This window comes from Mytilus edulis, chromosome 3, assembly GCF_963676685.1.
Source record: "Mytilus edulis chromosome 3, xbMytEdul2.2, whole genome shotgun sequence".
NCBI lineage: Eukaryota > Metazoa > Mollusca > Bivalvia > Mytilida > Mytilidae > Mytilus > Mytilus edulis.
In genome coordinates this window covers 92,131,862-92,157,830 of record NC_092346.1, presented here as the reverse complement: position 1 = coordinate 92,157,830, position 25,969 = coordinate 92,131,862, and the positions used below count along the sequence as shown (strand labels likewise).

Sequence of the window (25,969 nt, the reverse complement as noted above, 5' to 3'; positions counted from 1 at the left end):
CACAGTCTCCAGCTGGCTTATCACCCAATGGATGGGGTCCCCAACAGCAGCCCCCCCAGGGCCCTGAAGAGTGTGCTCAGCGATGTGAGGCGCACCCGGGCTAACCCTGGGTCGGAGACTACCAGGTCACGGAACACCTCGGCCACGTGCTCCGCGAGAATGTGCCCTTCCAGGCCTGGTCCCCGGGTTTCACAGCCAGAAACTGGACAAGACAGTCCAGTACCAACTGCTTCACCCTGAACTCCATAGTGAGGTGTTGCCACCTCACCGGAAGCTGGGGAGCCAGACTGGCCCCGACACACCTCCTAACCCTGAGCCACCCCCTGAGGTGAGGTTGTCAGGAGAGGTGAGGTTGCTGCCGTGGCCTTCTTCTTGGCAGCTCTGCTCTTCTTGTTGCTCCTCGACTTCCTCTTCTTCTTGGTCTTCTTCACCTCCCCCTTCCCCTCAACCCCTTCAGACCCCCCTTCGGACCCCCACATACCTCTAAGGCAGCCCCTGGGCTCCCCTGGACCTCAGGGTCCAGCTGCCTCAGCTCCTCCTCCGACACACACACTACCAGTTCCTCCGTCACCTCTGTGACGGAGGCCTGCTCTGGAGAAGGTGGCTGGCTTCCATCCCCTGTTTTGTCAATACTGTTCTGGTTATTCATCTGAAATAGATTTACCTTAGAGTGCAGGGAGATCCTGGACACGTGCACCTCTGTGGAGACCGAACATCCAGGACACTGATAGGCGTCCATTCTGTCCGCCTCCTCAGGAGTGATGTCCACGCATCGTCCATGGAACCATTCCCTGCACTCGTCACATCTAATCATGAGACCCCCATCATCTGGTCCCCGGCATGAGCAATAAATGTTTTTACCCCTTTTTCCCTTGGGTTCCAACTCCTCTATTTCCTTCCAATTTCTACTTAAAACTTGGGCTTGTAGTTTTTTACACCAATTTGGGACCTCCCTATCTTTACACAACTTAATCCGGTCATGATGGGCCACCACCATTGCTGTTTTCATTTTGACCCTGTAAAGATATGGAGTGAGACTTTCCACCACCACCCCAGGGCCCTTCCAAGATGGTGTCAGTTTCCGACATTTTCCCTTGATGGTGGCCGTGTCCAATTGATACACTAGATCCCCCACCTTAAACCTTTTGACTACCACCTTGAGATCGTAATCCCTTTTGAGGCGTTCTTGTGCCGTTTTTAGATTGGCCCTGGCCAGCTCGTGTGCCCCTTGGATGGCCTCCTCTAAGTCTGAAACATATTTTTCTCTATCCTGAATTTCCTCCCCCTGTGGCCCCCTGAACATCAACTCAGCAGGTTGATTGACTTCTCTGCCCAACATGAGATGATTAGGAGTAAACCCGGTGCTTCTACTGACTGAAGCACGGAACGCACCAGCTAATTGCGGAAGGAATAGATCCCAGGACTTTTGATTTTTTCCCACAAAGCACCGCACTGAAGCCATCAGCGTTCGATTGCAACGCTCTACTTGACCATTGGAGGAGGGGCGGTATGGGGTGGTTCTACTTTTGTGTATTTGAAGCAGGTCACACATGGCTTTAAACAGATGGGATTCAAAGTTCCTCCCCTGATCAGTGAATACCTGAAAGGGACTCCCGAAACGGGAGAAGAACTCATTCACTGCCGTACGGGCGGTTAGTTCTGCGCCCTGGGCGGGGAGAGGGACACATTCTACCCATTTGGTAAACTGATCGATCATCATGAGGATATGTTCATTTCCTCGTTCTGTTTTTGGGAGGGGCCCCACAAAATCTAGATGAACCCTTTCCATTGGTGCCCCGGCGTGATGTTTCACCATAGGGTGACGGTTTGGGCGAGTAGCCTTTTTGTTTTGGCTACACAAAGCACAACTTGCTACATACTGTTCAATCTCTTTCTTCATCCCTCTCCAATAATACCTTGGCTTGATCCTTTGGTAGGTTCGGTCCCCCCCTTGGTGGCCTGCTGCAGGAATATCGTGACACAACTCCATGAGTTCCTTCCTTGATACTTGGGGAATGACCACCCTATCTGCCTCTCCTTTCACCCCCTTCCTGTACAGTATATTATCCCCACTGAGGACAAATAATTCCCGATTTAACCAGTAGTACTTGGGGGCGGGACCGCTAAGGAAGATTTCCTCCTCAGAGGGTTCCCCTTTTGTTTTCCTCCATTGAACCACCCATTTTAAGTCTGGGTCCTTACTTTGGTTTTCTTTTAACTCTTCCTGACTGTATCCCAAGTTAACCCCTAGGTCCCCTCCTACTTCCTGCACCCAGATGTCACCCTCCCCCTCTGACCATATGGCTAATTCGTCCCCCCTCTTTGACACAGACACCCGGGATATTTGCACCACTGGTTCTCGTGTGTCTTTGGGTTGTGTACTACCATAGGGTCTCTTTGCCAAGGGTATGGTATCATCAACATTTTCTGTGAACTGTCCCCAATTTTGTTGAGCTCGGGCACAGTAGGTACATCCCCCACAGGGCAAATTTGCTAGAACCTTGTCTACTTGAAACTCAGGACACGGTCCGTATTGAGGCAATCGAGACAAAGCGTCTGCATTAGGATGTTTAGCCCCTGACCGGTGTTTGATTTCCATATCAAACTGACTGATTTCTTCCAGCCACCGGGCTAATTGTCCCTGGGGTTCCTTGAAATTCGTTAACCAAGTGAGGCTACTATGATCTGTTCGAACAGTAAACCTCCGCCCCAGCAAGTAATGTCTGAATAGCCTGGTGAACCTGACAATGGCTAACAGCTCCTTTCGGGTCGTACAATATTTCTGCTGTTCTGGGGTTAGGGTAAAGCTAGCATAGGACGTGACCCGTTCCTGTCCCCCCTGGACCTGCAATAATTCTGCCCCAATAGCCTTGTCGGAAGCATCCGTGTCTAAGATAAAAGGATCAGTGGCATTGGGTAATGACAGAACAGGGGCTGACACCATGGCTTCCCTGAGTCTATCGAAAGACTGTTGTTGCTCGTTTCCCCAGAAATAGGGGCGTTTTCCGGTTAAGGCTTGAAGGGGTAAGGCTATATTAGTATAGTCTTTTATAAAGGCCCTGTGATAGTTTGCGAATCCCAAAAACCGTTCTACTTCCTTTGAGTTCCGGGGTTTTGGCCAGTTTTTTACATCTTTTACATATCCCGGCCCAATTTCCATCCCTTCGGGACCTACCACCCTCCCTAAAAATTCTACCTTTTTCCTAAATAAATCGCACTTCCTGGGTTTTAGTTTGAGCCCGTACGTCCTAAACCTTTCAAATACCACCCTCAGGTTTGCCAAGTGGTCCCCAAAATCCCTTCCCAAGACTAATATGTCATCCAAAAAAGCCAACACTACCCGCCATGTTAACCCCCGGAGTACAAGGCTTATGACCCGGGCGTATGTGGCTGGGGCATTGCATAGCCCGAAAGCCATGCGTGCAAACTCAAACAGCCCATATTTGGTGATAAAAGCCGTTTTTGGCCGGTCCTCCTCTTTTATTTTGACTTGCCAATACGCCGAATTGGCATCCAACTTGGAGTACCACACATTTCCTGCTAGGGTGTCTAGGCACTCTTCTACTAAGGGGAGTGCAAAGATTTGGCGGGAACAGGCCCCATTGACCCTCCTATAGTCCACGCACCACCTAACGCTACCATCCCTTTTCCGTATGAGGACTGGGGCAGAAGCCCACTCCGATACGGATGGCTGAATTACCCCAGATTGTAACATTTTTTCCAAATGAGCCTCCTCTTCTTGGGCAAAACCTAAGGATGTGCGCCGCATTCGCTGTTTAATGGGGGGGGTGATTCCCGGTGTCAATGCCATGTTCCAAGGCCGTGAAATGGCCCAGGTCTAAGTCACTGCTAGCAAAGACATCCTGAAATTCCTGTAACAGGGAACACAAGGTCTCCTCCTCCCCCTTAGACAAATCCTCACAGGACCTAGTGAACATCTCTTGTAAGTGTTGGGGCAACAATTTTTCCTTAACATCTCCAGCAACCCCCATCTTGCACACTTTAGGGCCCGGGGGTTCCCCCATGTCGACTTCCTGAGCTTGGGCTAGTAGATCCCCTTTTGAGATCACCAGGGGACTATCGGTGAGGTTTATCAGACACAACACCGGATCTTGACCTACATCATGTAAGGTTCTGGGTATGAGCAAACAGCCCTCAGCCTTTGCCTCAATGATGTATTCTCGACCCATGGGTTTGGCCAACACTCCCATGACTCTTTGAACTGAATTGGCTGGGACTGTATGATTCTTTCCCGCCCGTACCTCAGTTGTTTGGGGCAATGAACTGGCCTGACCCCATGACATTTGGATGACCTCCCCGTGAATGGACAATTGATTCCTATGCAAGTCAAGCGATATGCCCTGCTTCCTTAAGAAGTCTTTTCCCAAAAGCATCTGATCTCCAATTGGTGCTACATATATGTCCCATGTGAATTCTTGGTTCCCCAACTTAATATAAAAAGGCCCAGCAACAAACCCATTCATTTGTAGGCCCTTTCCTGCAGTGTTCATTACCACTTCCTTAAGAATAGGAGGTGGCTCCTTTAAACCTTTGTACATTTCCTCGGATATTATGGTAACCTGAGCTGCTGTGTCTACAACAGCAGCGACCCTGTGACCCTGGACTACCACAGGCACCCGATACATAGTACCCCCCGTTAACTGACTTATGGTTATCATTTCTCTTTCCCCCTCTGTCACCAAGTCCCCCTCCCCATCACTGGTTGAGCTATCACACAGTGTTTGTTCCCCTTCCTCCCCCGACTCTTCGTCTTGTGACCCCGATTCAGACATGTCCGGGACTATGAGACTGATGGGTTCCCTCTTAGGCCCCTCTATTGGTTTTGCTGTTTGAGCTATGTCTTTCTCCTTGGTGGACGTGGGGTCTGGTGGGACGGGAGGTATTGATTTAATGACCCCTAGTTCCTCGGGATGGGACGGTTCCTCTAGGCATTCCTGCACAAGTGGGGAAATTATTTCCTCCGGTATCATTTCTATTTGACTGATAGTACCCTCCTTAGTTAAGTAAGGTGGGTTATGGCTTATCACGAGGTCCTTTATACTCCGTGGTTTAGGGGCCAGACTCAGACCTCTTGAGTCGACCCGTTGGAGTTTAACGGACCCTTGTTGTCCTGGAAGGTTACCTTTTTTCCCCCAGGTCGAGGAGAATTAGAACTTTGAAACTTTGGGCATTCCCTTTTAAAGTGGCCTGCCTCCCCACAATGGAAACAACCACCATTACCGGCACGAGGAGAGGGGCTTCTGGATGGGGGCCTAGCATTATTGCGGACAGCAAAAGATAGCTTTTGTATTTCAGACATGATATTGCCCAGAGTCCCACTTACCTCCCCCTTGAAGGCATGAAATTGGTCCTTCAAATCCTGGACATCTTTAGGAGAATGTTCTTTGGGGATAATTTTGGAAGGGGCATTATTGGAGACTGGTCCTGATGTGGAACATACAGTATAGTGATCCCCACCCCTGCCTCTGATCTCAGGACTTACACTTTTTACTTCTTTTCGGGCACTACGGCCATATATGGCTTGGTGGTTATGTTGGTGCCAACGAATTTTATCCACTGCCTCCTCAATACTCTTTGGTTTGGCATTGGAGGCCAACATTCCCCCCTCCTTATCTGAGGCCCCCTGACACAATCTCATGATGGCTTGCTGGTACATGTGATCTTCAGGAAGGTGACGGAAGGCTTTTGTGGCGAGTGATTGGACCCTGTCGGCCCAGTCCTCTAAGGTTTCATCCCCACCCTGCCTGGCAATGTTAAATTGGACTTGGGCTGTTTCTGGCAACTCATTGAACCCAAATCGTTTGGCCAACTTACTCACCAAGTCTTCATAAGACAAGTCATGCCTTCTTTCCACGAGCAAGGCATAAAACTCACTGGGTTTCCCATCAAGGGACCAGCACAATTGATCCTTGCACTCCCCTGAAGACCACCCACTAACCTGGCATAATCGGGAAAATTTGGCATAGAAAGCCTGCCAATTAGTTTTCCCATCATACTTTAAGCTCTTTTGTAGGATGGGAGGTCTAACCCCCATAGACCCCCTCTGTCTTTGGTTATCTGACCCTCCCATGTTCCCCTGGTGGTCATATGCATCCCGACGAGAGCTTCTCTGGTCCCCATATCCCCGTCTGGGTTCCCCTGACCCTGTGTGGTACCCCATTCTACTGGCGTGCCTTGATGTCGGAGCCTCGCTCTCCGGCTGGGCATCTCTGAGCCTTGGACCCTCATTATCAATATACTGGTTTTGAAAACCCCCTCTTCCCCTTCCTGTATCTCCGGCATTGTTATATCTAGACCGAGGTGTTTCCCCGTCATACTTGTAATCTCTTGGACCCCCATAAGCACCCATGGGCCTGTCCCATCGGTCCTGGTGGTCCCCATGTCTTCCCTGAAACCCCGGTTAAGTTCCCCACCATCTTGGAAATTGATGTGTTGGGATGGAGATGTGGACACGGACTCCCTGGCTCTGGGTGTTTCTACTGATTGACTGGAATACTCCGTTTGCCCCCTACCCCTGGCCTGTATGAGGCTATCAATCCTTTGCACCTTCTCCTGATGCCCTATCTCCTCTTTGCAAACTTTATTAGACCCCCTGTTGGGTGGCAGGGAGGTACTAAAATCCATAGATTCTAGAGCTGCCTCAGTTATTCTCATATAAGGAACCTCCCGTAGGTCCTCCAACTCCAGAATTCCTTTATCCTCCCTCAATTCCCAAATTTTTGCGGCAATTTTAGCCCCTACCCCTGGAATTGATAACAATTCCTCAAAAGTGGCAGAGTTTATGTGGACTCTAGCCATGGTTACACTTGAATGGGAACACAATAAATAAACAATAAACAATTTAGGTTTAGTTTAGGGATTTGGCAGTGGTATCCACTGGAAAGGGGTATTTATAATATTTGACTGTTTGTATGGTTTATATAACAACTTTTTTTAACTGGGGATCAAGCTTATAAGTTGACCCCAGAGGAGTGTATATACAATGGCAGGTGTATGTGCAATGTGTTTTTTTGCTTTAATTTGACACTTACAATTTCTTCTTTCTGTTTACAACCGGAAGATTTGCAAATTATGGTTGCAAATGGAAGTTGAACTGCGTAGGTCAACTGAGTGCAATACGCGGCGGAAATGGATTGGGGTTTACAAAATTCCCTACAAGGGTTTTGCAGAACGAGTAAGGGGTTCACACTTGTTCCTACAAGGGCTCCGCAAACGGCCAAGTATGAAAAAATCCCTCAAAAATAACAAACGGTGACTGAAACTTAACCACACAAGGTTCCCTTCCCGGTGCTTTAACTTTTCCCTCCCAATAAAACTAACCTAGCAAAGCTATGGTTAGCGAAAACTGAAAATAGGTGACCTGTCAGGGATCCCTAAAAATAAAATGGAGGTGCTGTTTTGGCCCCTTGAAATTTTCAATTTCGATGTAGAATTCGACTCCCCGAGTGAATTTGTTCGAAAACGAATGCTCGCAGCGCCAATGTAAGTTTCTCTAAACTTACCGTGGTTACTTGCAAGTACAACTACGACGGTTATCTCTGATATTCTCTGGGTCGGCTAGATCAGCACTTGTAGGTTATTCTGGCTCTAGTTATCGACTGCCGGCAGATCCGAAACGAGGCTCTCTCGTCTTCCGGATCTGCCTCCAATGTGGAGCACCACCAATGACCCTGAGGTACTACACTCATAAAAAATGAATGGACAAGAACTGTCATATTCCTGACTTGGTACAGGCATTTTCAAATGTAGAAAGACCACATCTATATAATAAAATTGATTGCCCTTGAATGATGGTTATTATAAAAATAAGAAGATGCGGTATGGTAAATGAGTGATTTTTCCAATGAAGTTCAATGAAGTGGTAACAATCAATTTAACGACAATGACGGCCTTCGATCATGAGAAAACCCATACCTTATAAGTCAGCCATTAAAAACCCCAACATGAAAAGATTTAAACAATCCAAATTAATTCAAAGCCAATAACAATCAATAAAAAAAAATGTCTGTGAGCACTCAACCTAATTCAAACTGAATCCAGGACAGTGGTTCAAATAATACAACATTAATTATAAACAAACAAAAAACTGTTGCAAGAAGCTGAACTAAAATATGACTGCAAGGCACTAAAACAACTAATGATAAATCGCAGACACAAAGCACCTGTACCAAGTCAGGAATATGTAATGACAGTTGTTATCCATTCATTTGATGTATTTGAACCTTTGATTTTGCCATTTGATTTGGGACTTTCCTTTTTGAATTTTCCTCGGAGTTCAGTATTTTTGTGTTTTCACTTTTTTTTTTATAAGTAAGACTATCAAATGAAAGTTTATTAAAATGTTCATATTAAACATGATGAAATCAGCTTATTTTATATTGCTGTATTTTTCTCCATTTATAAATTATTTTTATTTATTTCTTGTATTTATAGGTCAGAAATTACGGGGGCTTTCAAATAAAGAAGATATATAAGTATAATTTACACACAAAATATTCATATAATACAATACAAAAGATACACATACGAATAATCTAAATAAAGCGGGCCTAAAAGAAATAACAAAATATGCCAAACAACCCGCCAAAAAAGATTAACAAAAACAAATTGTACACACACGCAAATAGAAGAATTGAAACACAAGGAATGAGACACTTCCTTGTAAGTTCCAGTTGAATATAAAAGGAATAAGAAACTTCCTTTTTACGACACACCCAGAAAATATGACGGACTCCCCTGTAAGTGCACTAACTTCAAGTAAGCTTATGATCCCAAAGAATAGTACACTCCTTTAATAGATCAAAATCCTAAGGGATAAATTGCTCCCTCATAAGATTAACATCGATGACCTCCTAATAATATACAGAGAATACAAACAAAAATTTAGATGATTATCATAAAACAAAAAGTAGATAATACAGATTATACATGACTGATAACATGTTGAAAGCATCTGCGAAGCTCGTATAGACCAGCTTCATTAAGATGTAACCCTCCGTCCTTATAGGCAAAAAGAGACCTAATAGGACGCCCTCTTACAAGAAACCTTTTATATGATCTTATAAAAATAATGTTATATTTAGAACATACAGAAAGTAAACTATGACTATCACGTTCTCACCGCGACCCAACTACGCTTCCACTACGACTATACCACGCTGTTCACGACCATAATACGATTCTAGCACGCCCTTGCTGTCCTCATCACGCTGTTCTTACCACCTGACTACGTTCGTACTACGACCATCATTCTCATTTTCATTTTCACATAAAATGTATTAAATCTCTTCAGGTTTTGTTTGTCTGTATGTAATTAGGACTTCTTGTCCATTTTCTCTAACGACTCAACCATGCTTCTCGTTTTTATATAGATTAGGCCGTTGGTTTTTCCGTTTAAATGGTTTTACACTTGTTATTTTGGGGGCCCGTTATAGCTTGCTGTTCGTTGTGAGCTAAGGCTCCGTGTTGAAGGCCGTACATTGACCTATAATGGTTTACTTTTATAAATTGTTACTTGGATGGAGAGTTGTCTCACTAGCACTCATACCACATCTTCCTATATATATGACACATCTGTGTCATCTCTGCTATCGTACACTAAAAAATCGTCATTTGAGCTTTATGGACCAGGCTGAGCAATAGGTTGTAAGTTTGGTTGGATTGGTCGGTCCGACCAGGATTCGTTACTATCAGAGACCCCTCTGCCTCTACATCAACCCATACCACTACGCCCACGGGTTTAAGTAGATTTTGGTGCCATGACTGTATTGTTTCCGACAAATCTACACATTAAACAGAAATACTAGTAGAAGGCTTGGAACTGTGTTGATATGGAACACGATGTTGATGTTATTGCTAAGAACGTAGTAAGATCGCGGTATGAACGTAGTATAATCGTGGTAAGAACGTGCTATAACCGCAGTAGAAGCGTGGAAAGATCGTGTTGCAATCTGATAACTCGTGGTATGGTCGTAGTGAGAACGCGATGAGCTTAGAAAGATCTTGATAAGCGTAGTGAGTTCGCAGAATGAGCACGGTGAGAACGTGGTATAATCGTAGCGGGATCGTTGTAGAAGCGTAATGAGAACGTAGTAGCATCGTGAAAACAACGAAAATTTACATTTTCATGCCGCTCATACAGCGACCTCACCACGATCTGAATTGATTTTAGATCGCGGAGAGCGTGGTGCGATCGTGGTTTAGTGGGACTGGGGCTTAAGATTCTTCAATCTCCTGAAAAACATCGCCAACCGACATAACCACAACTTTCAGCAAATAATTATCATGTTGTAGGTATTAGTGCTTATTCTCGTGGTATTATTTATAACATTGTGCTTTGAATTCAGTGCTGATTCAGAAATAAAATATTTGTTATGATAGTTTGATATTTGTCTTTATTTATTCTATATTCTATATTATTTTAATTACAAAGTTGCTTCATACATAAAACTTCAAGACAAATACAAAAAAAATATATTCAAAATAAGCGTTTTCTTGTTCAAAGAAAAATAATCTCAAAACTGAATTGCGACTTTTTGCCCTGTGACTTTTGCCCTGTGACTTTAAGTCTCTGATATTTTGTCCGTGACTTTTTGTTCTGTGACTTTCTGTCCTACATTCACCGCTCATCACCATAATTTTTTTGTAGAAGCAACTCAATCGTAATAAACACATATTGCTTTTCCTATAAATTCGTCACATCTTTTAAACACTTTCTCTATTTGCCCCTTTTGTATATTTCATTATGAAGACATTTCTTCAATAGACAATTAAATTATGTTTGGTCAGATAAGTGTAGTAACACCAAAGAGAGTTACACTTTCATCGACTTTTATATTTTAAATGGAAAATTTATAAAAGTTACATGGCCGTTCCTAAAAATCGCATACAATGGAATTTCTTTAATACATGTCTACAAACCTTTGAATTTTAATTAAAGGTGCAAATATCAAAATGGTCAGATTCATTGCATCTAGAACTAGCTTTAGTGGAACACCACATTGAAATAAATAGAGATTAATTGGTTTTACTAAATGCTGGTGCATTTACGACTGTGGTTTAACCGCTTCAAAAATAAATACTGACATTTGATAAGTTTCAGATACTTACAATATAATCAAGCAAGTGGTATCAAACTATTGATATATTATAATTAATCTGAATTTCTCACCCTTTTCATATATCACGGAGCATGAAATAGTGACTCATTACACAGTAAGTGCCTCCTCCCTCCCATACCCCCCCCCCCCCCCCCCCCCCCCCCCCCCCGAGCCATATTGGTTAACTCTAGCAAAATTTTGGAATATTCATTTTTAACCTTTAACCTTGATTTAACGAAAATTGCGACGTACGAATCATTTACTGTCTGGCAAAACAGAAAGAACAGATTATAAGCTTTTGAATGTTACGTATTCTTACGTTGAGTTTCGTTTGTTTACATGTCGAATATATGCGTTCGATTTATCTCCCTTATGTAGTTACAAACAATTTGCATTGTTGGATGTCAAACGTTCTGTTGCAAGTATTCCATGCTTTTTACGACGAAATAAGCTTTTTTAAAAGGATTGAAAGGTGATTGAGATGACACAAGTTTAGTCATATATATCCCATAGGCGAGGCGAATCCAAGGGAGGGGGCTGGGTTCTGGATCCTCCACTGTATCCACACATCCTTTATAAATATGGAACGAATAAAGGAGGGTGAGTTTGGGTAAATTATGTCTCCATAAGCACCCAACAGGGAAGTCGCAATGTGCGCTAGGTCCAAATGGTCCGACTTGCTGTTAAATTATTTTTGGGAATATGTTGCAGAAATATAAAGGTGCTCTCAATCGATCGTAAAGTTATAGAGTTTTGTGTATTCTGGTTGAAATTATGAGTGCGCTGTGACAGCACCAACAAAACTGATAGTTACATAGTTTTTAAAAGGTGCAATTTCTTTAAATTCCATTCCCAAAGTGAAAAGAAAAAAAAAAAAAACAACCGAAAACAAAACATGTACAGAATTCCATAAAAACTCGAAGAAAAAAAATATGTATATATATGTCGTGTACATGTTATTATTTTGTACAGGTTATTACCTGTACAAACATTTTATACAAGTAATTACTTGTATGAAGCCATCGTACAGGTTATTACGTGTACAAATACAATTGTACAAGAAATTACTAGTACAATTTTTACTGCGAAAAAGATAATAAAGTGTACAAATCATTCTTTTACCTTTGTCTATTTGAAGCTCACAACAAATCGTTTCTCTTTTAACAAATAATTCATTACTTAGCCAAAAGGAACACACTTTCAATGTGTGAGTACATTTTATATAACAAAATATATATGAGCAAAACTGGACAGTTTAGTAGTCAAAACTAAAGTGTAAAGACGGAAAACAGTATAAAAAAGAAATTTCATGATGAAATAATATATCTTATAATAATTCAATATTTACACGTGAAAGATACAGAGAGACTTACAAAACTTTGAATTTTTTGAAACACTAAGGCTTTTTTAGTAATGTAAATGACGAAAATTAAGTTCCAAAAAGACTGCACTTCAAAGATATTTCTTAAGGCATTATGATGTTTTAAGTATAGCAGGACTTGAAAAATTTATTGGTAAAGGACACGAAATAATATATTATTGTACAGTAGATGAACTTTACCCTTTGATTAGACCTGCACATTCTGTAGTTGACCATGGAGCGAGGCATCCACAAAATATATAAAGAGTTTTAAAAAAAAGTCGCTCTAAAACCAAGTGGATCATGCACCACCAGGATCACCAAATTCAGTGTACTGCACACTTTAAAGACAAAAAGAGCAGCTGGAGTGGCTAACCAACTCACTGACAATTTTTTTTACCTTTGGGAGCTCCACATATTCTGCAAGATGATAATTAAAGTGAATGTACGTCTAATGTAATTACAGAACTTAAACTTCTCTGACCAGAGCTAAAATTGGTGCATGGTAGACAATGTTACCCTCAAAGTCAGGGGTCCATCGAAAGAGCAAACGACGAGGTTAACGTCAGGAAAGATGTACAATTGCTTTTTCTAAGTGGTGGCCAAGGCCATGTTCACTGCAGCTGTCCAAATGTAAAGACAAAAGATTGAACTTGTTGTGTAATTCCAGATGTCATGCTTCCTTGTCGCGTGCAAACAAATCAGATATTTAATCTATTAGGCTTGACTTTTGTTTCAAATACATGATATTATGTGTGCCCATTTTGTAATGATTTGTGTTTAAAAAAATAAATTAGTAGAAGGGGTGCAATTTATTTTGCTTTTAACGGCGTTGTCACTTTCCCATGAGTCTGTATTTAAGTGACAACAAGCTGTTTAGCTAATTTACTCAAGGTGTCATATTAGTTTATGTTTCTCTGCGTCCGTCGTTCGTCTGTCAACTTTTAACATTTCAAAATCAATACTTCTAAACAATTGAAAAAAAATTCCAGACTGACAAACTCAAAGACAAGAGTTTTTTAAATGAGAAGAAACCAATATAACTTAAAGATAGTGAGTTGTACAAGTTATTATCTTTGTATCCACAAAAATTGTACAAGTAATAACCTGTATGGTGGCTTCATACAAGTAATTACTTGTATAAAATGTTTGTACAAGTAATAACCTGTACAAAATAATAAAATGTACACGACATATATACTAACACAGAAAATAAGAACTGCCATGAAAACAAAACAAACCAAAAAAAATTAAATACATTACAGAACATATTTTTAAAGTGTTAACTGTTTTTTTTTTCCTCGAGGGAAATAATGGTTGGTCTGTCAAATGTATTTTTCAAATCGTTTGACGTCCCTAATCAAATGGCAAAATCAAAAGCTGAAACACATCAAACGAATTGATAACAACTATCACATTCCTGACTTGGTACAGGCAATTTCTTAAGACGAAAAGGTTGGATGGAACCTGGTTTTATAGCTAGCTAAACCTCTCACTTGTATGACAGTCGCATCAAGTTCCATTACTTTGACAACGATGCATGAACAACACAAATAGACATGATATTTCATGTATTACAAAATATATTGCACTGATTTTTACGAAGAACATTCGACATAAACCCGCTATTTCCAATTAGGAAGAAAATCCACTTTACACAATTATACACAAACGTACTTGACTTGAGATATCATTGTCCTTTTATCGAAATACACAGTAAAACTTGACGTGTGAATATTATAACCTCAGGAAGAGAAAATGTAAACGATAAATGTCAAACGAACGGATTTTGTAATTACTTGCCTATTTAAGATGTTAAAACTACATAGAAATTATGCGCATGCACCTATTGAAAGCGTATATTGTCCTTCGTTAAGTTGTTGAAAAAAGTGTTGCAATTTTTTCATTTAGGATTTCTATGCATTTTAATTTTTACTAAAAGCAATTCTGAATTTATATGCATTTTAATTTTCCCTAACGGCAATTCTTGTTTGCTGAAAAATCAGCCACGGGATTGAAAACTTTGAGTGCACATATCTTGGTTTGGAGAGGCCATTCACATCTATTGAAATGCTTTTTTGTCTGCTATTCTGCCTTAACTTGTTTCACAAAGGAATCACTTTTACAGTTATCTCCTAGATTCTAATTCAAATGTTAAAGAAAGACAAAAAACACGATAAGTTTTATTATCAAAAAGGTTAATCGACGCTACCGTTGCAACTATATTAAGCCGCATTTCATAACATGTTACGCGTTTTTATCTTCATCAAAACAAAAAATATCAAAAAAGTTCAAAAGGGTCATTAGCTAAGTTACAAGTTATAGATGAACAATTTTCATTTGTATACACGCATAGATCCGTTGAATACACATTAGTATATAATATTCGAAAAATTCATTAATTGTTCATATACATGTTGATGCACGACTAATGCACCGTCATCGTTATAAGGACTAACTATATTTTTTTTAAATAGTTCGGCAACATTGCAATCATTTTAGTGTTATATATTCGGTACTTTTCGAACTTCAATAATGAATTTGTTATATTGATTTAACAAGTTTAATCTTGTCAAAGAGTTCAGTCTGATAGCCTGGATTATATAGGTGATTTTGTTGACATCTACAATTACTAAATTTTATTTTTCTCAATCCTTTCAAGTATCTTGTTATTGAATATCTTGGCTTTATTTCCATTATAAATCACATCAAAGTAATAAACATGGCTGCCCTACTTGTTTTACTTTTCTTCTTTTAGCATAAATTATTCCGTTCATTTTCTTTTTTTTCTTTTCTTTTTTACATTTTGTCTTGCTGGTAAGTTTGATTATTATTTTATAGTGTGTGATTTAATCAATGTCGAAGGCCAAACGGTGATCTGTAGGCATTTAGAATGATACTAGACCCACTAATTTTTAAAGCTCGGTATATATACCATTTATAAAAATCATTATAAATTGTACGTTCATATTAACAGCTAAAATAAAAATAAATGATATTCTCACTGATGGCTGTATAATTGGGGTAATAATTATCAAAGGTACCATTGTTATATACCGATAGACTTTTATATCACATGAAGCTGGACATTTTTTTTCTAGTTGTAGATCATACATTTGTATTAATTCTGACTATATGTTATATTATTAATGTTTGATATATCTCTGTACCAATGATTTTGGTTTATGAGAATAAAGATATATATACTGTTTTTATGTTTTTAGTCGAGTTTTCCCCCTTCTGATTTTGCCCTTTTCTACCCATTTCAGTGTGTTTTTTTTTTAGTAGTAATGTCGTGTACACTGAAAACTTTATAAACAATACTAAAGTGGATTATGTAGCATTTCAGCATATGCAAAACATTGCTGATGTAAACCTGCCTGTTATGACACCCAACTTGGTTAAAACTTGGTTGTAGCCGTAATACTGTGATGCAAATAACATTGCCTAATTTGATGGAAATTACGTAACGTTTAACTACAGGTTAACCGGGTCCGTAGTTGGTCATTTACGAGTTATGATTACCTACTCTAAAGCTTCATGGACTTAAAAGTAATTTTATAGCGCGGAATTGTTCTCATAAAAACGTACACTAAATTATGTCTGTAAATTTCTAATGACTTAATTTCAATTTTCATTTCTCAGTCGTCACAAAACGGAAAATGAACAATTTTTCAATGATTAAAACTTGGCAAAGGATTCAAGGAAATGTTTTAAAAACAAAGAAAATATTTTAAAAAAATCTTGCATATGCGCTTCTGATTTCGAGTCAAGAAATTCGTGCGACGTCAAAATTTCGCGATGTTCTCAAGAAACTCAGGTCTTGGTTTTTCTATCAAAAAAGAAGTACGGGAAGTATGATAAGTACTGCAGTGAATATTAGTCATGATTTGATTAACAAACAAAACAAAATGTGTGTAGCGTTTTTAATGTCCGTCAGTATAATTTTAGTACGCCAGACGCACGTTTATAAGCTTTTATAAATATAAAGATATATAAAGTACAATCATTTACATTATAATAACAGCTCCAAGAGTATATGTTATTCAACAAAGCACGTACACGCCCAAACAAACATGTTGTAACAAATAATGCTTTGTCATCATTTTTCAAAATCGACTCAGTCATTGTCAAGAGTTCGGCACATAGTAACATTACTATTTTTATCATTAGTTATTTCGATACTTTTCTAATTTAACCTTAAAATGGGATATAGCTTCTAAGAGTTTTTCCTTGTACATGCATGAAATAACCACTTTTTTCACAACCATATTTAGTTACTACCCACACAGCTTTAAGTTTCAATGAAAAAGTCACATGCACAGAATATAATTTCACAACGCAGAAAACATAAGCCGTTAAAATTAACAATATTTGTAGCACGTTCAAACTCGATTTTCATTTCATTCAAATTATTAGAAAGTTGCAGTGTTTTGGATAATATATGTATTCAATATATTCACTAGCATGAACAAAGTCTTTAATAGACATTTCTAGACGACCTTGTATAACAAGTATTTACATGACAGTAAAACAAAATTGCATCAACGACTTTGAATTGCATGTTAACCTACCATTGAATGTATCCGCTATTTACACATAAAGTACATATTAAAATGTACAAGTCGATAAACAAAAACTTGATTTTTAAGTTAAAAATTTAATTTTGAACGCCACAGCTTTCTTATTTCATATACTAAAATAGAACATAAGTTCAAAATTAATGAAAAGTTTATCTGTTATAATCTTCTGCAGGTAAAAATTTAAGTTCTGCATTCTTGTTTTAAAATTAACTTGTTTTTGTAGCTAAATAAAGCATATGTTTAGTATTTTTCTACCTTTTCAAATACAACTGTTTATGTCTGTAAGAAATTAGATAGAAACCACGTCGATTGCTGTAAGCCTAGATTTAGTTTAGTTTGAACATATTTATTTAAGTGGATTGAGTAACCAGTTCAGTATTGCAACTTATATTAATCCCTTTCCACTTTGCGGGTGCGAGTGCTGCCTTGCAGCATTAGCCTGCTCTTTTTCGAACTCTTCAAGGGTGTCTTTTACGTGCAAGAGATATGGCTCTCTCTTAACACGGGTAAGTTATTTATCGTCCCGTTCCAACGGACTATCATCCTAGATATATAACGTGTCTTTCATTTAAAAGTCTAATATGCTAGATTTAGCCCAACTTATCTGATTCAGAACATCGCTTTTCTAGTCGTAACACATATATTAATGTATACAGATATATATAGAACAAAACTGCGATAGCAAATTTACAAATCTAACATTTTTGGGTTGATGTTTAGACGAGTTGTATATACAATGTACAAAGCCATGTATCACCATCATTGCTGGTGATCCGATGGATAAATCTGTTGTGGAGTTGTCACTGACTCAGACGTACTTATTAATATAATTACTTTCTGTGACTGTATCTTGCATTAATTTGTAGGATCCTTTACTACAGATAATTGAGCTGATCTGTAACAATAACATTTCCATGCCTTATGTATCATGTACTGTAGTACGCCGCTAGATTAAAACTGACGAGGAAAGGTAACACACGGCCACCGAAAGCTTTATTATTTGTGAAGCCCAGGTGGTCGTGTGGTCTAGCGGGACGGTTACAGTGCAGGCGATTTTGTGTCACGATATCGCAGTAGCATGGGTTCGAATCCCGGCGAGGGAAGAACAATAAATTTGCGAAAGCAAATTTACAGATCTAACATTGTTGGGTTGATGTTTAGACGAGTTGTATATATATATCTTTTTTCTCGTAAACCCAAGTACAATGGTACAGAGACATATACAAATAAATTAACATTCCACATTTCCATTCTCAATTTTATAGTATAAATTTTAAATACAAATGCAAAGTAGAGACATAAAGTGGTTACTCAGGAGATTCTAGCCATTTAATAATAATTCTTATAACGGAGGATGACTGGTTATGTAAAAAGATAACTTTATGGGTAAAATTAAAATTAAATGAAGGAGAAATTATATGAGTAAATAAACATCGAGTGTGAACAAAACAAAAACCCAGCCCAAGTTGGCTACCAATATACCTCAGTCCTACTAGGCCACGATCGCACTACGATCTGTGAAAAAAATGCAAATTTTGATGATTGTAGTACGATCGTGTAGATCGTAGTAAGGTCGTATAACGGTCGTGGTGAGGTCTTCAAGATCGTGATGAGCGTTGCCAATTTTGAATATGTTCAAAACAATCGTGGCGCGGTCATGGCGAAATCCGGTCGTAGTAGAAGCGTAGCGAGAGCGCACTAAGGTCGTAGTAAGATCGCAAAGGTCGCTGTACCATCGTAGCGAGAGCGTAGCGAAAGCGTGATTCTATTTGGATAGACTGCGCTACGATCTCACAGCGACGTTATTACGACCTCACTACGACCATCACGTTCACACCGCGACCCAACTACGCTTCGACTACGATTATACCAGGTTTATGCCACGCTGTTCAAGACCATAGTACGATTCTAGCACGCCCTTGCCGTCCTCATCACGCTCTTCTTACGACCTGACTACGTTCATACTACGACCATCATTCCCATTGTCATTTTCACATAATACCCCAGTCCCACTAGGCCACGATCGCACTACGATCCGTGAAAAAAATGCAAATTTTGATGATCGTCGTACGATCGTGTAGGTCGCAGTAAGGTCGTACCATGGTCATGGTGGGGTCTTCAAGATCGGGAAGAGCGTGGCAAACTTTGAACATGTTCAAAACAATCGTGGTGCGGTCGTGGCGAAATTAGGTCGTAGTAGAAGCGTAATGAGAGCGCACTAAGATCGTAGTAAGATCGCTGTACAATCGCAGCGAGAGCGTAGCGAAAGCGTGATTCTATTCGGAGAGATTGTGCTTCGATCTCACAGCGACGTTATCACGACCTTACTACGACCATCACGTTCTCACCGCGACCCAACTACGCTTCCACTACGACTGTACCACGCTGTTCACGACCATAGTACGATTCTAGCACGCCCTTGTCGTCCTCATCACGCTCTTCTCGCGACCTTACTACGTTCACACTACGACCATCATTTTTATTGTCATTTTCACATAAAATATATAAAAAAAACTCCCTAGATTTTGTTTGTCTGAATGTATTTATCCATTTGCTCTAACGGCTCAACCATGCTTCTCGTTTTTATATTTTTATATTGACACAGCTGTGTCATCTCTGCTATCGTTCACTAAAATATCGTCATTTGAGCTTTATTGTTGTAATTTAGGTTTGATTGGTCGTTCCGACATCTCTTGACGACAAGTATTATACTATTTATGTATATAGCATCAGTTTAATTGAAGTCTGGAGCTGGCATGTCAGTTAACTGCTAGTAGTCTGTTGTTATTAATGTATTATTGTCATTTTGTTTATTTTCTTAGTCACATCTTCTGACATCAGACTCGGACTTCTCTTGAACTGAATTTTTATGTGCGTATTGTTATGCGTTTACTTTTCTTCATTGGCTAGAGGTATAGGGGGAGGGTTGAGATCTCACAAACATGTTTAACCCCACTATTTTAGCGCTTGTCCCAAGTCAGGAGCCTCTGGCCTTTGTTAGTCTTGTACTATTTCTAATTTTAGTTTCTTGTGTACTATTTGGAGTTTAGTATGGCGTTCGTACTTTGCTCCCTCTGCCTCTACATCAACCCTACCACCACGCCAACGTGTTCTAGTAGATTTCGGTGGCATGACTGTATTGATTCCGAGAAATCTCCGTTTTACTCGATATTGACGGTATTGCTGAGAACGTAGTAAGATCGCGGTATTAACGTAGTATAATCGTGATAACAACGTGGTATAATCGCAGTAAGATCGTGTTGCAATCGGATAACTCGTGGTATGGTCGTAGTGAGAACGTGAAGAGCGTAGAAAGATCTTTATAAGCGTAGTGAGGTCGCAGAATAAGCGCGGTGAGAACGTGCTTTAATCGTAGCGGGATCGTTGTAGAAGCGTAATTTGGACGTAGTAGCATCGTGAAAGCAACGAAAACTAACATTTTCATGCCGCTCATACCGCGACCTCACCACGATCTAAATTTATTTTAGATCGAGGTGAGCGTGGTGCGATCGTGGTCTAGTGGGACTGGGGCTTAAAATATACTAAATCTCTCCAGGTTGTATTTGTCTGTATCGGCGGTAATTAGAATTCTTTCAATTTTCTCTGACGGCTTAACCATGCTTCTCGTTTTCATTTAGATGAGACCGTTGATTTTCCCGTTTGAATGATTTTACACTAGTAATTTTTGGGGCCATTTATAGCTTGCTGTTCTGTGTAAGCCAAGGATCCGTGTTGAAGGCCGTACCTTAGCCTATAATGGTTTACATTTATAAATTGTTACTTGGATGGAGAGTTGTCTCATTGGCATTCATACCACATCTTCCTATATATATTGACACATGTGTGTCATCTCTTCTATCGTTCACTAAAATATCGTCATTTGAGCTTTAGTTGTAATTTAGGTTGGATTGGTCGGTTCGACATCCCTGCTTGATAGAATATGTTACCATCAGAGCTCCCTTTGCCTGTACATCAACCCCTACCACCACGCCCAAGTGTTCTAGTAGATTTTGGTGGCATCACTGTATTGTTTCCGCGGAATCTAGTACGATCGCGGTATGACCGCAGTGACGGCGTGCACAAAGTTGACGACAACTGTAAAATGCGCCTTTTGAATAGTTTTATACAACCGTGTTTAAAATATTTTTGAATAAGAATACGAATAAGGAGTTTTTTTATGATAAAATGATGAATGCATGTCATTAAAATCCACATTACTAGTAAGGTAAATTAAAATTCTATCTATAAAGCATGAAACGGGCATATAGAAAACGGCAAAAATACGGTGTAACTTGTAACATTAAATAAGCATAAATAAGAGTTTTTGACCTAAAATTATACAAATTCAATATATTTTCCTGCATTTTCGTATAATAGAATTGTTCGGATTCGGACATCACACGAAATTCATCGCAAAAAAAATCAAAAACGATCATGGTAGATAAGTTTGGAATGGTCTTCGTTATGTGTAAGAAGTAGTAATTTGGAAGGACTAATAATCGAAATGGAAGAATCGACAAGAAAAATATGTATTTACAATCTTTTTATTTTCAAAATAACTTGGTATTCCAAATGTGCATAACCAGAGGTTTAAAATAATCTTCAAAATGTTAATGATTCGAAAGTCCAGACGGAACACCTGAATTTTTTTAATGTCCAGCTAGTATGTTACAATCTTAAGAAATGACGTTTTAACGCTATTTTCTGAAAAGGGGTCACGACATAATCGCTAATCATTTCCATTTCACTGCTCTTAGCATATATCTATTTATATTTCCAGAATGTGCATTTGCTGCACTTTTTTGTTCGAAAGAAAAAAGAAATATGTTGAACGTAAATATTTAAAGTTATGTGATAAGCTAAGTGTCCAGTGTTTTTGTTACGCGCTTGTTTTCTGGAGGAAAATGCCGACGTCGTAAATGGTTTTAGTAATTTGAAGACGTTACTTTTGTGGACTCAGCTTTGTGCACGCCGTCAGTATAATCGTGGTAAGAACGTGCTATAATCGCAATAGAAGCGTGGCAAGATCGTGTTGCAATCGGATAACTCGTGGTATAGTCGCAGTGAGAACGCGATGAGCGTATAAAGATCTTGATAATCGTAGTGAGGTCGCAGAATAAGGGCGGTGAGAACGGGGTATAATCGTAGCGGGATCGTTGTAGAAGCGTAATGAGGACGTATTAGCATCGTGAAAGTGTGGAAAGTTACATTTTCATGCCGCTCATACCGCGACCTCACCACAATCTGAATTTATTTTAGATCGTGGTGAGCGTGGTGCGATCGTGGTATAGTGGGACTGGGGCTTATGTGAAATGTGTACCAGAAACACCAAGTATCTCAAAAGTGATTGACAATGCTAATGAATCATTGTATGGGATGCCAATGAACATGAACCTACCACAAAATGTTTTGACACCCGTAAATATTCTGACTACAATTTCAAGGGATTCAACCAAGAACACTCGCTGCGCATAGTGGTTTTGTTTCGGGTATTCAGCCCCATTGTCATGAAAATATCAACTTTACTATTGCTTCACCTCCATCGTATATGCAGTTACCTCAATCTCGAACCCAATTTCACAATCAGTTACAACCTCAGCAAACATAGGAACAACAACAACATAATATACAGACAAGTACCAGTCCTGTAGATACAAATCCTATGACAATAAATATGATCATGAACACAGTTCATGAAATAAACATTAAATTAGAAAAATGGAGCTTACTAGATGAACTAAACAATAGAATGTCGCATATGGAGCAAAATCTTGAGAGATTTTACAATGAAATAAAGAATATCAGGAATGATCTCAAACATCAGTCAGAAAGGTTGAAAGACGAGGAATTTCAAAATTCTATTATTGAAGACCGAATGTCTAAAACTGAAAATGATAAGGAAAGATTAGCATGGGAAAGCAATGAACTAAGAGAGGAAATTTTGGAGATGAAGTGTCATTCCATGAAATACAACTTGCTATTTTCAGAAATCCCAGGGCCTAGTAGCTGGAAGGATGAAAATACAGAGGAAGTTGTTAAGGAATTCATTCAAAAGGAACTATATGTTGATAGCACTACAATGTCTTTCCAAAATGTACACCGATTAAAACAGAGAACGGATGGTAAAACTCGAAGTATAGTAGCACGATTCACAAGCTATACTGATCACGAAAAGGTCCGACGTGCCGCTATTGAAAAACTTAAAAGCAATGTCAAATACTCTGTATATCAACAGTATCCTATGGAGATTTCCGAGAGACGCAAATATTTACTTTCCAAGTTGAATGATGCAAAAAAACATGGCAGACACGCAAGAATTCAAAATGACAAACTTTTCATCGAAGGACAAATGGTTAACAGGCGCCCACCACCTCCAGGACCCCCAGTAGAGATTCACAGATTCGATAACCCACAACCACAACACTTGCATTCGGATGAGAAAAAAACACATAGATCACGATACGGGTAGGGGGCTGACAACGGGAGTTGTAATATTCCGTCGAACAGTAATTTAGACAATATAGAAAATGTAATAAAAATCTTATCTCTTAATGTCTTTGGCCTAAAATCAAAACGTTTGCATCATGATTTCAATGATCTTATTATCAAAAATGATATTTGCCTTTTTGTAGAGACGAAAACAGATAAATCTGATATATTGAATGTTCCCAATGGTTATAATTATTTTTGCAAACTCAGAAGTGCTTTTGATAGAAAATCTGGTGGATTAACAATTGTATATAAAGACAATTTGAAGTCCTATTATTTAAAATTTCATGAACAAAATCTGATTTTGTACAATGGGTTTCAATTTCAAATGAACTATTACTAGATGATAAAGAGTTATCGTTAGGGTGTGTGTAAATCCCACCTGAAAATTATCCTCAAATGTTTTTCCAACTGTAAAAGCTTTTGTTTGATTACAATCCCCTATATTCAGATGTACATTGTGGGCTAAGTGTGTATTTGCATTCCAATGTAAAGAACAATACTACAAAACAAACTGAAGGTCAGTTTAGTAAATTCAATTATATTAAATGGACAAGTTTGTCGAAGCTATTTTTAGTAGCCAATTGTCATTCGGTGAATTTGCTACTATTTTGAACAATAGATGTGAAGGCAATCAAGTGAAACATGTTATTAATAAAGCGGTAATCAAAATTGATGAGATATTTAGAAACACGGCAAAATCTATTTTTGGCTTTAAAAACTCGACTCGGGAAAAGGTGAAACCTAACAATAATCCGTGTTATTCGAGAATTCTTACAAAACTGCAAGTGTATTTTTTCTATACCCTGTTTATTTTCAAATCCCCATACTTCACTTGGGTAGACAAGCATTGAAGTAATAAGTGAATCAAACAATTTTGATTGCAAATCTAATGGAATTGACAAATTTCTTATTTTCTGCAGTAAAGCATACAATGCTTTATTTGCTTGATCAAATAATTTATTTTCAGCAGTACAAAAACTACCATTATAATTGAACATAACACCAAATTATGAATATGAATCTTGTGCATCAATATTTTCACCATAAATATTAAATACAATTTTTGGTTTAAATTTTCTCTTACTAAATATTACAATTTTTGTCTTGTTTGTATTAATACGAAGTTTCCATAAATTACAATATTGTTCAAACGCTAATAAGGCCTTTTGAAGACCTTCTTCTGTTTCAGACAGTACTACAGTATCGTCTGCATACAAGATAAATAGGAGTTTAAGTAGACAAGACCTTTTGTTAACAATCGACATTGTTGTCTAACAAGAAACTTTCAAGATCATTTAAAAATAATGAGAAGAAGAAAGGAGACAAATCCTCTCCCTGTTTTACTCCTACATCACAACTGAAAAATGCTGAGACTTCGTCTCCTTTCCTTATACATGTGTTAATATTTTGATACATATTATATATAACTTTAAAAACTTTCCCCTGAATATTTGATTTTTGCAATTTTTGCCACAGTCCCATTTGCCAGACTGTATCAAATGCACTTTTAAAATCTACAAACGACAACAACAGTTTTTTTCCTGAAGAAAAATATTATGATATAAGGGCATGTAAAATCAATAAATTTTCTACAGTTGGGAAGCCTTTTCTTAACCCTACTTGGGCGTCAGAAATTAATTCAATTTAATCTGATAATGGTGTTTAATCTACAATTCAATACGGCAGTAAATGTTTGACTAAGACAGGAGTTAAGAGTTATATCTCTGTATGCACTAGGATCTAATTTAGATCCTTATTTTTTTTTAAAAGGAATCATAATTCCCATACCCCAGCTCTCAGGTACAAGACCCGTGTCTAAAATGATATCAAATAGCGAAATATATATAGGCATCATATCATCTAATGTTTTTTTAATATATTCATTTAGTATATACCATCCTGTCCGGCACATTTGCCATTTTTTAGCTTCTTTACAACATTTTTTATTTCATCAACAGTCATAGGATCATTCAATAATTCATTTAATTCTGGTGACCTATCATTAAGGTTAACATATATATAGCATTACTACATCATTCATCCATACCATTCATATTTAAGTCCTTAAAATAATTACTACAAAAATTCCATAGATATAAAGTTTGGATCATCTTTACTCTTTTTATTAAAGTTATTCAAGATTTTCCAGAATTCCTTGCCATTTGTTTGTGCCGTATTTCTAATCTTGCTTTCAAGATTAAATTGATAATCATTGTAAGCTTTATTTGTCATCTGCTTATATTGTTTGCTAAAGTCAAGTATTTTTTTATAATTTGTTTCATTTTGTGTAGATTGTATACAATGGTTTTCTGGTTACATGTAGGTCTGTGTGTTGTAGTGCATGGATTTTTAACAAATGGTTCGGTCGCAGATGATACGAATATTTCGCCAATAGTATCAACAACTTTGTCAAT

General features: G+C 38.7%; 1 protein-coding gene across 1 annotated transcript; it reads left to right on the top strand.

Moving 5' to 3' along the window:
• The first annotated feature begins 22,737 nt into the window (after positions 1-22,737).
• Positions 22,738-23,532, top strand: LOC139515502 (protein Hook homolog 3-like). Its single transcript, XM_071305077.1, has one exon. The coding sequence runs from the start codon at positions 22,738-22,740 to the stop codon at positions 23,530-23,532; it is 795 nt and encodes a 264-aa protein (XP_071161178.1).
• Positions 23,533-25,969: the final 2,437 nt, after the last annotated feature.

Excerpts from the sequence above, each read along its gene's own strand:
- LOC139515502 (XM_071305077.1), top strand. The coding sequence starts at position 22,738 with ATGATCATGAACACAGTTCATGAAATAAACATTAAATTAGAAAAATGG.